The 12,565-nt window shown below is 39.6% G+C and overlaps 1 protein-coding gene across 1 annotated transcript; it reads left to right on the plus strand.

The window, feature by feature from the left end:
- Positions 1-825: 825 nt before the first annotated feature.
- Positions 826-12,251, plus strand: LOC4346388 (sodium/proton antiporter 1). The gene is made up of 10 exons (XM_015756906.3): positions 826-1,122; positions 4,181-4,354; positions 4,503-4,631; positions 5,486-5,662; positions 6,611-6,717; positions 8,147-8,267; positions 9,644-9,705; positions 9,794-10,096; positions 10,792-11,086; positions 11,749-12,251. Exons 1-10 carry the CDS (start codon positions 901-903, stop codon positions 11,866-11,868), a joined length of 1,710 nt encoding a protein of 569 aa, XP_015612392.1. The 5' UTR covers positions 826-900; the 3' UTR covers positions 11,869-12,251.
- The last annotated feature ends 314 nt before the right edge of the window (positions 12,252-12,565 follow it).

Here is a 12,565-nt window from a genome sequence, read left to right on the forward strand (position 1 = left end):
GAACAAAGTTATTGTATATCGTCTAATATATAATATATAATGATACCTTCACGTGAACACGTAATACCGTATGATTATCTTTTGATCCCTATAACAACTTAAGGGCATTCTGCTAGTCAAGTTAGTATAGCTAGTGTTTAATATTTAATCACTCCCCATCCTAAATGTAGCAATCTACGACGTGTAAAATATTATTGTTTCACTAATAATCTTTCCAAACTACCACTATTATTATTTGGTCTCTTATTATCGGAGTCTGCAACCCATCTATCCCGAGAAGATAAATAAGTCTTTCTACTCTCTTTCCTTAATACTTGTGATATTTTCTTAAAAATAAGATTACAATTTAGAACGGATTGAGCGGTTTTTTTTAAGGTATACATCCATGCTTATGAATGTATGGGTCTTCATTGTTAATTTCCTTGATTTTCAATTGCATTTATTACCTTCGTCCCAAGCCATATGATGCCGTTAATTTTTCACATAATTTTATTATTATTAAATTATTTAAAAATAAAATAAAGTCACAATAGAATAGATTATTTTTGAATAAGATAAATGATCGGAATGTTAGGAAAAATTCAACAATGGCACTATATGTTGAGACGGATGAGTATGTGTGTAAATAAAGAGAGAAGATGGCAACGGAGAATCTCTTGCGGCCGATTCTTTGCGCGATGTCGTCGGGCCGGGTGGGGCCCACATCCAACAGAGAGAGAGACAGTTCTTCGGAGAAGGAGAGAGAACGGGTGGGGCCCACGTTCTGGGGCTGCAGTGCTGGCTGCTGCTCGATCGATCACCTCCCTCCCTCCCTCTTCCTCATCCACACCACGCAGTCACGCGCACTCTCACTCACACGGAGAGAGAGAGAGAGAGAGACTAGACTAGTAGTACCAATTAATGGCGGCGCTCTCCTCCTGCTTACTCGCCGCCGTCCGACCTCATCCTCCACCTCCACCTCGACCGCTCTCCCCTTCCTTCATCCCCTCTGCCCTCCGCCACCGCCACCGCCTCAGCCAAGCGCCGCCCCTCGCCACCTCTCTCCCACGACCACGACCACCATGGTGCCGCTTCTCCGCCTCCTCGCCGCCACCGCCACCCGACGACCCTGACGACTACGAGGTACTACTCTGCTGCGGACCTCCACTCTTTCTACCAGTGCCGGACCCTAACCCCCGCCAAGTCTAACTCCTATCCAATAACATAAACACCACACTAATCACCACTAAAAGTACAATACAAATTTTAATTGCAATCTGATAGTGATACATAAGTATAAATACCTCGTTGTGCATTAGCTTCCTCTCATCCTATAAGTGATACATAAGTACAAATACCTCGTTGCGCATTAGCTTCCTTTCATCCTATAATATCCTCGTGGACCTCTTTCAACTATAGTAGCTGCAGATCTTCATCCTATAAAGTAAAAAAATAAAAATGTATATTAAAGACAGTGTTTGGGAATAAATAAAATTAATAATAAGAAAATCTTAGAACAAGAATTGACATACCAAAGACAATTCACCTGTTTTGCCACCGGTAAAACAAAAGCTAATTCGATGAACCAATAAACCAAAGGAAAAACTGTGTGCCTCACTCTGAACCATCTTCACATAATCACAAGAAAAAACTGCGCTGCTGAGTGCTGCCGGCTCCTATAACCACTCTTTGGAGGATTGTGGGCTTGTGGCTCCAATTGGGCATACGAAGATTTTAGTGACGTCCTAAACCATAGCTCTCTCTTCATCTTTCATTTCTAATTCTCTATTACAAGTTTATTACAAATTGAATGGAATTACTATTCTGTACTTCTGCAGCTAATTTACTTAGGCATTTCATCATTTAAAAATAAAAGAAATAGTCAAATAGCGATTGGAAGTTTCACCATACCAAGTCAGCAGCAAGTCTCACAATGTCCTCTGCTTGCTTGCTGCTCCTTGCCGGATGCTAACGGAGCGACAGAGTAGGCCACTGGCGGCAAACCGTGCAGCGGTGCCGGCGTGCCGCACGCCCGCACCCCACGTGGCCGCGTTCACAGCACAATGCCACGGCGCCTATGCAGAGCCAGGGAGTCAGGGAGAGGAGCTTAGGAGGCAGCACTGCAGGAGACAGGGTTAGAGGGTAGGGATGTGACCGGGGAGGGTGGTCGGAGGCTCAGAGGAGCGGTGCGCATGCTGACGGTGGGCGGTCAACGGAAGAGTAGCGACATTTGGCGGCTGGGCAAGAGGGAGCAGGGAGGGAATCGCTGGGTGATGGCTAGGGATGGCAACGGGGCCATCCCCATCGGGTTGTAGCCCACCGTCCCCATCCCCGTGCAGTCAGAAATCACTCGACCACCGTCCTTGTCCCCATCATTGGGGCTTTTAATTTCTCCCGTCCCCGAGCCCCACGGGGGACACGGGGCTCCAACGGGGCCGCACACCTGACAAGGCCATTGTCAGATAGAGAACATATCGAGAAAAATCATCTTGGAGAGCATACATCTATATTTTCTAATAGTACATACATGACCACGGAGAGTTGGAGACACAGATCAATCAGAAGCTACGGTATTCAATTATTAAGCACCAGCTACATTGAGCCATAAACACGAGAAAAAAAGAAACGTTGAGAAAACAAGCCAAGTAGATGCATGTGCATGCACCAAGTGCCATCGCCATCCTCTTGCATTGCTCCTTGCAAATTGCTGCACGAGCAAGCTGCTTGGAGGCGGCAACAGGAGCTCGGCGTGGTCACTTGCATGTGGCGGTGCGACACTATGTCGCAGCACAGAGAACGTGGCCTGCAGCACGCTACGCGGCGCGGCCTGGAGGCGTCGGTGCTGTGGCCTAGGCCCTAGAGGCGCGACGGTCGACGGCTGAAGACCTCGTCCCTTGGCCGGTGTTTGATTGGATCTGAGAGGAAGGGGATCGGTGGGGAGGATGGGAAGAGTGACCTAGGGTTTCTTGGTTTATATACAAGCACATACGAATTGGGCTTCTAAATGGGCTTTAGTTTCTATGGACTATGGGCTGTGGGCATGTACATGTGACCACTCTCGGGGCACCCCAGGGATTCGGGGCTGGGGGACTGGGAACGTCCCCATCCCCGCTCACCTGATGGGGGCAACTTTTTCCCGAAAATAGCCCCATGGGTGACAATTTCATCCCATTTACATCCCCTAATGGAGTTTTTCCTAGTCGGGGTTTGGGTCCCCATTGCCATCCCTAGTGACGGCGCACTCTCTCGGTCTCTCGTCGCATAGCGGAGAAGTAGGGCTAGCCACATGTTGGGCCTCGGGCCAAACCTTGTTGGGCCAAAACTTCTGAGATACATCTAGGTGGAGGTCCATTATTATTTGGCCCAAGCTCCGGTCTGTGGCCCAGGGTGCCCGGGCCCTGGGTTCGCCCCTGCTTTCTACTATATTATACACCTACACCTCCTCTTGCTTCTGCCATTTTCGCTCTCCTTATCACAGGAATACTACATACAATCTCAAACGGAATTCATTTCTCTCCCGATCCCTTATGCCTTGCTCACTTAATCTGCAAGACGGACGGATTTGATTGGAGGCTCCCTTCCAATCCCCTTGTGGCCTTGTAGGTGGGATTAACCCAACAAGGCCGCCCTTAGTGTTTTCGCAACAAGTACTCACCATGCCACTACCTTTCGCACAGGCCCGCCTGGCTTTAGTAGCAAACACGTGAATTACTGCTAATTGTTGGATACTACTACATGTATATAAATGAAATTGGTGCAACAAAAAATTTATGCCAATGCTCACTCACTTGAAGGAACATCTCACTCCTGCATCCGCATAAAAGACTTGTCATCACCCTCTCTATCAAACTTGTACATAAGGATTTGCACTGCACGATATCTGCAGTAAAATACAAGGCTGCATCCAAATAGGAGTAGCATATTCTCCTTTTCTTTTACAAAAAGGAACAGATAGAGATGTAACTAGCAACATAATATTCTGTTATTTTTATTCCAGCAATCTTGCAGATCGTGCAATAATACTTTGACAGGGTTGCCACTTTAAGCTGTTTCCACCTCAGCTATGAAGTTACCGGTGGTTTTACTTTTTGTGTGAGACAGAGCCATTATTTGTATCATTGTATGCGCACTTGTACTAAAATTTTGTTAAATTTTCATATGTAGTATTTGTTAACAAGTTCCTGTTCCATTAATTTTTCAGCTGTTGGACACGACAGGAAATTGTGATCCTTTATGCTCCGTTGATGAAGTTAGCTCACAGTATTTTGAAGCTAACTACAAGCCAAAAAATGATCTTCTTAAAGCTTTAACTATAATAGCAACAGCTTTGGCTGGGGCAGCTGCAATAAACCATTCCTGGGTTGCTGAACATCAGGTCAGTTCATTCGTAGGCATCATGCTCAAATACCCCATCTTTTAAATCTGGTTTTCTTTTCATCCCTCCACTTATCTTTAACTATCTGTAGTTGTGGATGTTCGAGTGATGATTCTTCCGAGCTTAGTTCATATATTTACTTTTGCAGGACATTGCAATGGTGCTAGTGTTTGCTCTCGGTTATGCAGGTATCATATTTGAGGAATCACTAGCGTTTAACAAAAGTGGAGTTGGATTGCTCATGGCCGTTTGCCTATGGGTTATCAGAAGTATCGGGGTAAGCTAATCTGTGAAGTTGCCGTGAAGACTTGAACAACCCTTTCCGAATGACAAGCTATCGGTCCTACATCTTGTATCTTTAAGATTTAACCTATCAATCCTAAATCTTAAATCTCTACTTCATAGTTTCTCCATTAGACTGCCTTGATTATTGTTGTTGGAACACATGTCCTTGAGAAGTTTAGACAGAAATTGATAGCTTTTTGAGTAGTCAAATTGATATTAATATTGTTATTGCTTCAGGCTCAAAATAATTAAATCTGTAAGAGAAACATTCTATTTATATTTTATGGAATTTTCTTGAGGCTCTGGCTGGCTGGTTGCATCAGCCCTCTTAATCATTTATGTTTTTCACATTTTAGTTTAGTTTATTTGCATAATAGGCAACTAAGAACATATTTAATATTCTGCATTTTTTTTAACTGTAATAAAAAAAGAGAAGAAATTTAAGACACTTTTAGCGAATACATTTCTAGCCTCGTCATTATTGAGTCAGAATATGGTGCTTAGTTGCAACATGAGCAATGTTAGATAGTTGATACTTTGAATGCCATTCAGATGCAGTATAGCGCTCACCACGATCAAATTGATTAAAAAAATTGCAAACTCCTCTGAAATTTGAACTGAATAAGAAATGCGGTTGACTAAAATATCTCATCTTCCTTAGTGAATATCTAGCTTTGTAGTGCCAGCATTTCAACCTGCGGAGGGTTTGCATTTCCATTGAAGTAATGTGGTTCATGTTCTGAACTTTTTATCACCTATTATATTCTATTTACTGAATCACTTTTTTTTTAATCATGGTGGATCACCTTTATTGTTGTCTATTTTCTGTTTCTTCCTGCAATTTAGGCTCCATCTACTGATGTAGCAGTTCAAGAGTTGAGTCATACAACCGCCGAAGTTAGTGAAATAGTCTTTTTCTTGCTCGGTGCAATGACCATTGTTGAGATTGTTGATGCACATCAAGGATTTAAGCTAGTGACTGACAATATATCTACTCGAAATCCAAGAACTCTTCTCTGGGTGGTGAGTTTTTTGTTTTTTACATATGCTTTGATCATTGAATATTCTGTTATATTGGTAGATTGTATACGCTATAATTCTCAATGACATAATTTCAATGGATGGGTTCCTGTTGTTGATGCCGTGTTACCAAAATGGCCTAGAACCACACTCTTTCTGAGGTTAAGAACAGATCTTTGTGCAGCTGAGTCTATAAGTTTTATTATCCTTCCCCTCCCTTTTTGACAGGAGATCTGATTTATCCTTCTAATTCCTTCCAATCGCCACTCAGGCCATGATATGTAGCAAAACCAAATAAATTCTGCTGTCTATATGTGATATCAGCAAATGCAAGAGTTTGTTCTGTGGATAAATAATTTTGACCATATTCATAGACAAATTCCAGTCTATACCCACAAAATGCAAGAATGAATTGGATTACATTTTTATTTAGAAATAAAATCTTGACAAACATCCCTGAGATGTAAATTTCTCGAGTACATGCTGAATTAATGTGGCATATGAATTACTATGCTTCCTAGAATAAACTGTTAGTTCAATACTGGCAATATCATAAGCTTGTATCCTCTTTAGAACAAGGAGGTCAAGTATTTGATGTTAAAATTTTATCCACTGAGAATTCTGATTTTGGAAGAGGAGAAATATTTCCTTGAAATCCAAAACTGGTTTGATATATTAATCTATTCTTATTTTTGTCCATGCACATTTTACTTCTCTTGTTCTGAGTAACTTCTTTCATTATTTTTTATATGATAGATCATTTATTTCCTACTATTTCCTTATAGGCAACTTCTAATCATGCCTTCATCTCTAGCTACATAATTTATTTGGTAAATAAAGGAAATATTTGATTTCATAAGCTAATCAATATTAAACCTTGGATTAATATATTCTTATTTCTGTTATTTTCATCATGTTGCTTTGTAACACAAGGATTTTTCTGTTTTCCAGATAGGGTTTGTAACTTTCTTCTTGAGTTCTATCCTTGACAATTTGACTTCCACTATTGTGATGGTTTCATTGCTTCGGAAACTAGTACCTCCATCAGAGTACAGAAAGTACGAATTTCCATAATCTCTTATATCACTTTTGTACATGCTCTGGTAATTTTTCTCTATTGTTTTGTACGGATTTGATTTTCAGTGGTCAAATACTTGCATGCTAAATAAATTCAATTATTTTATGTTTGCTCTGTTTACAGGATTAGTTTCAAAATATTGTGTTGGCATCTTTGCATAGTTGTTTTTTCCATAAAAAAATTTTTATTCACTACAGGTTTAGCATTTTGACATTTCATTGCTTGATTTTGCTTAATTGCTGTACGACCCACAGTTTGATCTTCTTACTCGTGCTATGCACATGTCTTTGCTGAAGCTTTGTCGAACGAAATGTATTACACAAATGCTTGAAAATGATTTATATGTTGATAATATGTGGTTTGGTTGCAGTATATGTAGGCTGGTCCAGTTAAATATGAGTTACAGATGCTTTTAAGGAAATATATTATACTAAACACAATTTAATAACTTACAGTATTTCTTCACATGTCTCAAGAAATTTTCTTTATGATGATCGTCCCACCTTATTGCACAGAGCCACAGTATACCAAAGAGTTCAAGTTAGTAGGGGAAGTATGTACTGCAGTTGATCATCTGGTTCAAGGGTGCAAGCACCGCAGGATTGGGATGAGAATTATGATTTGAGGTCAGATCTCATCTTATGTTTGGGCAGGATTTAGGGATAGCAGGGATGGTTATGGGATTTGGGATATAAGGTTAGATCTCATCTACTATTTGGATAGGGGAATTGAGAAAATGATGGAGAGCTACGATCACCCCTATAATACCTAGGCCTAGCTCACTTCTGCTATCCCTATGTCCCTATGCCTTGACACCTCCCTGGTTTAGGCAAGAAATCTGCTTGAAAAGCTCCCCCCCCCCCAAAAAAAAATAAATAAAAATGATGAGATAGTTTGAAATGTATGGAGAAGTTAAGATTAAAATCATATATGGTGGGACAAGAATTGAATAGGCAGTTAATCGGCTGACCTGCCAACCTCGAGAAATAAGAGCGAACCTTTTCCTTCCTCTTACCATGTAACGTTCCCTTTCGAACATGATTTTTTTTTCCTGGATTCCTCTGTGCACTGAATTAATTTTTGCAAAATTCTACATTCCAAATTATGGTTCAAATGTAACAGAAATAAGAGGCTCATAGTTGTAGCCAACATTCCATTTCTATTTCTCGAAGTTAGCTGTTGTTAGGCCAGTCCATTACGTCCTTCTTGGTTTGTTTGAGGAATATTTTGTGCCAATTTGAGGTGAACCTGGTGTGTCTTGCATACCTGCACCAAGTGGGATTTTTTTACACTAGGCATTTTGACATTTAGCTTTTAATGTACACGACATCATAAGTTACAAGAAATTGTTTGGAAGAATGTCTTGCATCCTGACCTCCTGAGTTTTCCCTATTGTTTTATTGGGACAGATTGTTAGGCGCTGTTGTTGTGATATCTGCAAATGCTGGGGGTGCATGGACACCAATTGGTGATGTGACGACCACTATGTTGTGGATTCATGGTCAGATTACAACGTTGAACACAATGCAGGTCAGCTTTATAGTGTTTTATTATGTGTTTATATAATTGTTTCATGGCTGTGAGGCCTCTAAAACATACGTCAAGTTTTTTGGATTATAATGTTGCATTATTCCCCTTAATTGGTACTGGATGTATCAACTAAGATTTGAGTACTCACATCTATGATTGATTTTATAAACATCCTACATATATGCATGTCCTTTTTTATTGGAAATGCATGACTTCCGCTACATTGAACTTTTTAATCTGGATGGCTAGAGGGCTGGACTTGTGCGTTGCCTCTTAGGTGATGAGTGTATGTGTGTGTGTGTGTGTTCTATGGGGATGACAGTTTTGATCCTCTCGTTTATATTTTTTTTCCTCCTTCTTTCTTTTTAATGAAATGAAGTTTAGTCCTGTGTTTTCAAGGAAAAAAACTACATTGAATTTTTTTATTGTATTATTTTGCAAATGCTATATATTAAGTAAAACTACATAAAAATTCCTTAAAATTATTTTTGTTCAAATTGTGTATCATTAGTCAAATTATCAAAGAACACATTTTGGTTCACACTGCACCTTATCAGCTAAATTACCGAACAAATGCAGCTCAAGTGTGATATTTTAGCAGTATTTCTCATGGTTCTAGCTATTTTTGTTGTTTTAATATTTGAGAACTTGTTTTGAACATTTGAATAATCCTTTCAGAAAGCTAAGGAATTTGGTAATCCCAGTACACATTTTTTTGTGAATATTTTAAAAAAATAGACAAACTGTGTGTGGCAGGTATTAAAAATTAAAATTCACCCAAATAATTATAATGCATGTTGAGATGATGGTTTCAAATGCTTGTTTAAGTAATCTGTATTGCCAACCTCTTTTACATATTCTGTTCTTTTTATAATATACTCCGTCTGTATAAAAATGTACGGGTTATTTCTTCAAGGCTTCTGTAAAAGGAATGTAGGGCGCACACATTTTTCAAAGCACCTTTTATGTGTTGTTACCCTTAATACCCCTATTTTTTTATAGGCTATAAATGCATGCAACTAGAGTAGTACTACATTAGTTATGGGTATTTTAGTAAAAACAAACAGGTTTCCTTGGTGTAAGAGCCTGCAAACTATATGCCTTTATATACATTTTTAAATGGAGGAAGTATATATATCACGCAGTAGGCCTGTAGGAGTATCTCCTGCTGACTTTTGTAAAAAAAAAAGTGAGGTAGCTTAAATAAGTATTGAAATCAAGTACCATGAGAATTGTGGCAAATTAGGTCATTGGGTCTGTATTTGCACGGTAACTTATTGGTAATTTTTGTTTTTCATCCTGTTTCTGCCTACCACGTCATCAAAACACTACTTATTTGGATCGTGAAATGAATTGGTTGGGTTATGATCTGGCAGGGCTTGTTTCTTCCCTCAGTTGTTTCATTGGCAGTTCCACTGGCTCTGATGTCCCTCACGAGGTTGTTAACCAATCACTACTAATAGATAGCATGAAAAGAGTATTTCTGTTGCCTCATCTAACATTTACTTTATATATGTTGGAATCAGTGAAGCAAATGGATCTTCTCAGAAATCTTCCAGCTTGCTGTCATCAGAGCAGATGGCTCCTCGAGGACAACTTGTATTTGCTGTTGGCCTTGGAGCCTTAGTGTTTGTTCCAGTGTTTAAAGCTCTCACTGGGCTGCCACCTTTCATGGGCATGATGCTTGGTCTTGCAATTCTTTGGATCCTGACAGATGCGATACATTATGGGGACTCTGGAAGGCAGAGATTGAAAGTTCCACAAGCGCTGTCACGGATTGATACACAAGGAGTTCTATTTTTCTTAGGAATTCTTATGTCAGTTGGCAGGTTAGTAGGTAACCTTTCATTATTTAAGAAATGTCTTACCTTTCATTATTTAAGAAATGCTTACATTTTTGAATCTCAACGATTGTATAGCTTAAGCATGCATAATAGTTAGTATAATTGGTGTTTTTCCAGGATTAAAATTTCAGGTAGTTACCTAGTGATATTTATGTTTATCAACATGCTTATTTGGTGGTATGCAGACATTACTTGTGTGATACCTGTCAATATACTCCCAAAAGGATGTCTCACGATTAGGTTCCATATTTGTTTCCATTGTTTGATGTGCTCTAAATATAATGCGCTGTGGATCTTTTTGAGGATCCTTTATGGAACAACCTTCCCTACATGTACCAGAAAGGTAGCGGTATCAAGGAATAAGCAAAGAATAGTAGACAATGGGGAACAACTGCTATGTAGGAACAAGATGTTTGCATGTTAAAGCTACCCAGGATGTTTGCACTGTTACTATTATTAAATCAATTTTCAGCCATGAGTTTCATATATGACCAACATTATATATGCAGTAATGTAAATTCTTAGCATTTGTTTGTATGCATATAGTGCATTACGCATGCTTATAAATTAGCCCACCCTGTAATGAAGTCATTGAAAATTAGCTTTTGTGGTATTTGTGGTCTAGTACTCTAGTCCATATATCAATTACATGGTCCTCATTTGCTAATCTCTTGCACTAGCTTGGAATCTGCTGGCATTTTGAGGCAGTTGGCGAACTATCTCGATGCCAATATTCCGAATGCCGACCTTATTGCAAGCGCTATCGGTGTAGCATCAGCAATTATAGACAATGTTCCACTTGTTGCTGCAACAATGGGGATGTATGACCTGACTTCATTTCCTCAAGATGCGGACTTTTGGCAGCTTATTGCGTTCTGTGCTGGTACGGGTGGTTCTATGCTTATCATTGGCTCTGCAGCAGGTGTGGCTTTCATGGGAATGGAAAAGGTGGATTTCTTTTGGTATTTCCGCAAGGTAAATTGAACTTTTACTCTAATAATAAGTGGAGCTGTGGAACAACTTACACAATACAGAATCGTATGTTACAGAACAAGAAACTTATTCGGTGTGGTTGATATTTCCCTGTCGAACTGTTAAATCCAATCCATATATGCTCATCATATCTTTCAGTAATTCTGATAAGGGCTGGGAACAGGGAAAAAAATTGATTTTGGACTGCAGCTTGGTTTAGCTTCTCTATAGGAAAACAATTGTGATATCATGCATTGATGGTACGTACGTAAGGGCAAGATTGTGCTTTTCTGTAAGGGATGAAATACCATGCTTTCATTAATTAGTTATAGTTTTATGTTTTAAACCAAGCTCGCTTATTTGTTTACGGCATAACTTTGTTTATAGATTTGCACAAGTGTCTTCTCAATGATTTGGATGTAAAGTAGATTGCCCACCTTTCTTCAACTATTTGTGCTTTTCGGAGAATTGCAACACTAATTTATAAGTCCATCGTGCTGTTAGTGTCATCTCAGAACCTCAAATCCTTAACGATTGGTAGTAAGTTGTGTGTACTTGTACGGAATTAGCAACTACAAGTGACTAGGCCCGTAGAATATATGTAAACATTGAAATGATCTATGTCTTTTGAGTCCACATTGTATTTATACCGCTTGGTTTTGCAGGTGAGTGGTTTTGCCCTTGCAGGTTATGCAGCTGGTATCATCACTTATCTAGCTGCACAAAATCTCCCTCTATCCCTTCCCACTTCACTAGCCGAGATCCCATTTATCTCGGGGTCATGAAAGGGTGACCAGATTCAGGTATGGAAATGGACATATTTTATTGTCTGGCCAGCTTATGTAAGCATAATCAGGATGTGTTGGCAAAGAAAAGATGTCCCATGATTACATGGGATGGAATAAACGAAAAATAAATATATGCCCTGATCTCCAACCTCCAAGTTTCCCAACATTGACCGGAAGGCTTTGGGGTGCTGGTGAACTATGGTATGCTAAGAGAGGAGCGATTTTGATAACACAAGCTTAGAGGCTAGAGCTGCACGCTTGTAATTCACGAATTCTATTCCATCTTGTTGAGAAGAAAAGAGGAGCTGCACCTTGTGTAAAATTTGAAGATCCTGAAATCATATCATCACTGGGTTTATTTTTGCCCTGTTGTTTGCCTACACTTGTTGGGTACTTGTGTTTTCTGTACTCCGTTCGAGGAGGTGACCATTGCTATCACACTATGCCATTGAATCATTTCCTTCTACCTTTTGTGAAGAGGTGATATGGTTCCATTTGAGTCAAAGTCAAGTCAAATGTAATGGACTAGGAACATCATGTGGGGACAGATGCTTTCCCAGAAGCAGAATTGCTACACCACTACTCCCTCCGTCCCAAAAAAAAGACAAACCCTGGTTTTCGTGCCCAATGTTTGACCGTCTGTCTTATTTAAAAAAATTATGAAAAAAAATAAAAAGACAAGTTACGCATAAAA

Source organism: Oryza sativa, chromosome 9, assembly GCF_034140825.1.
Source record: "Oryza sativa Japonica Group chromosome 9, ASM3414082v1".
In the NCBI taxonomy this organism is placed as follows: Eukaryota; Viridiplantae; Streptophyta; class Magnoliopsida; order Poales; family Poaceae; genus Oryza; species Oryza sativa.

Excerpts from the sequence above, each read along its gene's own strand:
- LOC4346388 (XM_015756906.3), top strand. The coding sequence starts at position 901 with ATGGCGGCGCTCTCCTCCTGCTTACTCGCCGCCGTCCGACCTCATCCT. Across the intron at positions 1,123-4,180 it reads ACGACCCTGACGACTACGAG|CTGTTGGACACGACAGGAAA; the intron begins GTACTACTCTGC and ends TTAATTTTTCAG. Across the intron at positions 10,097-10,791 it reads ATTCTTATGTCAGTTGGCAG|CTTGGAATCTGCTGGCATTT; the intron begins GTTAGTAGGTAA and ends CTCTTGCACTAG.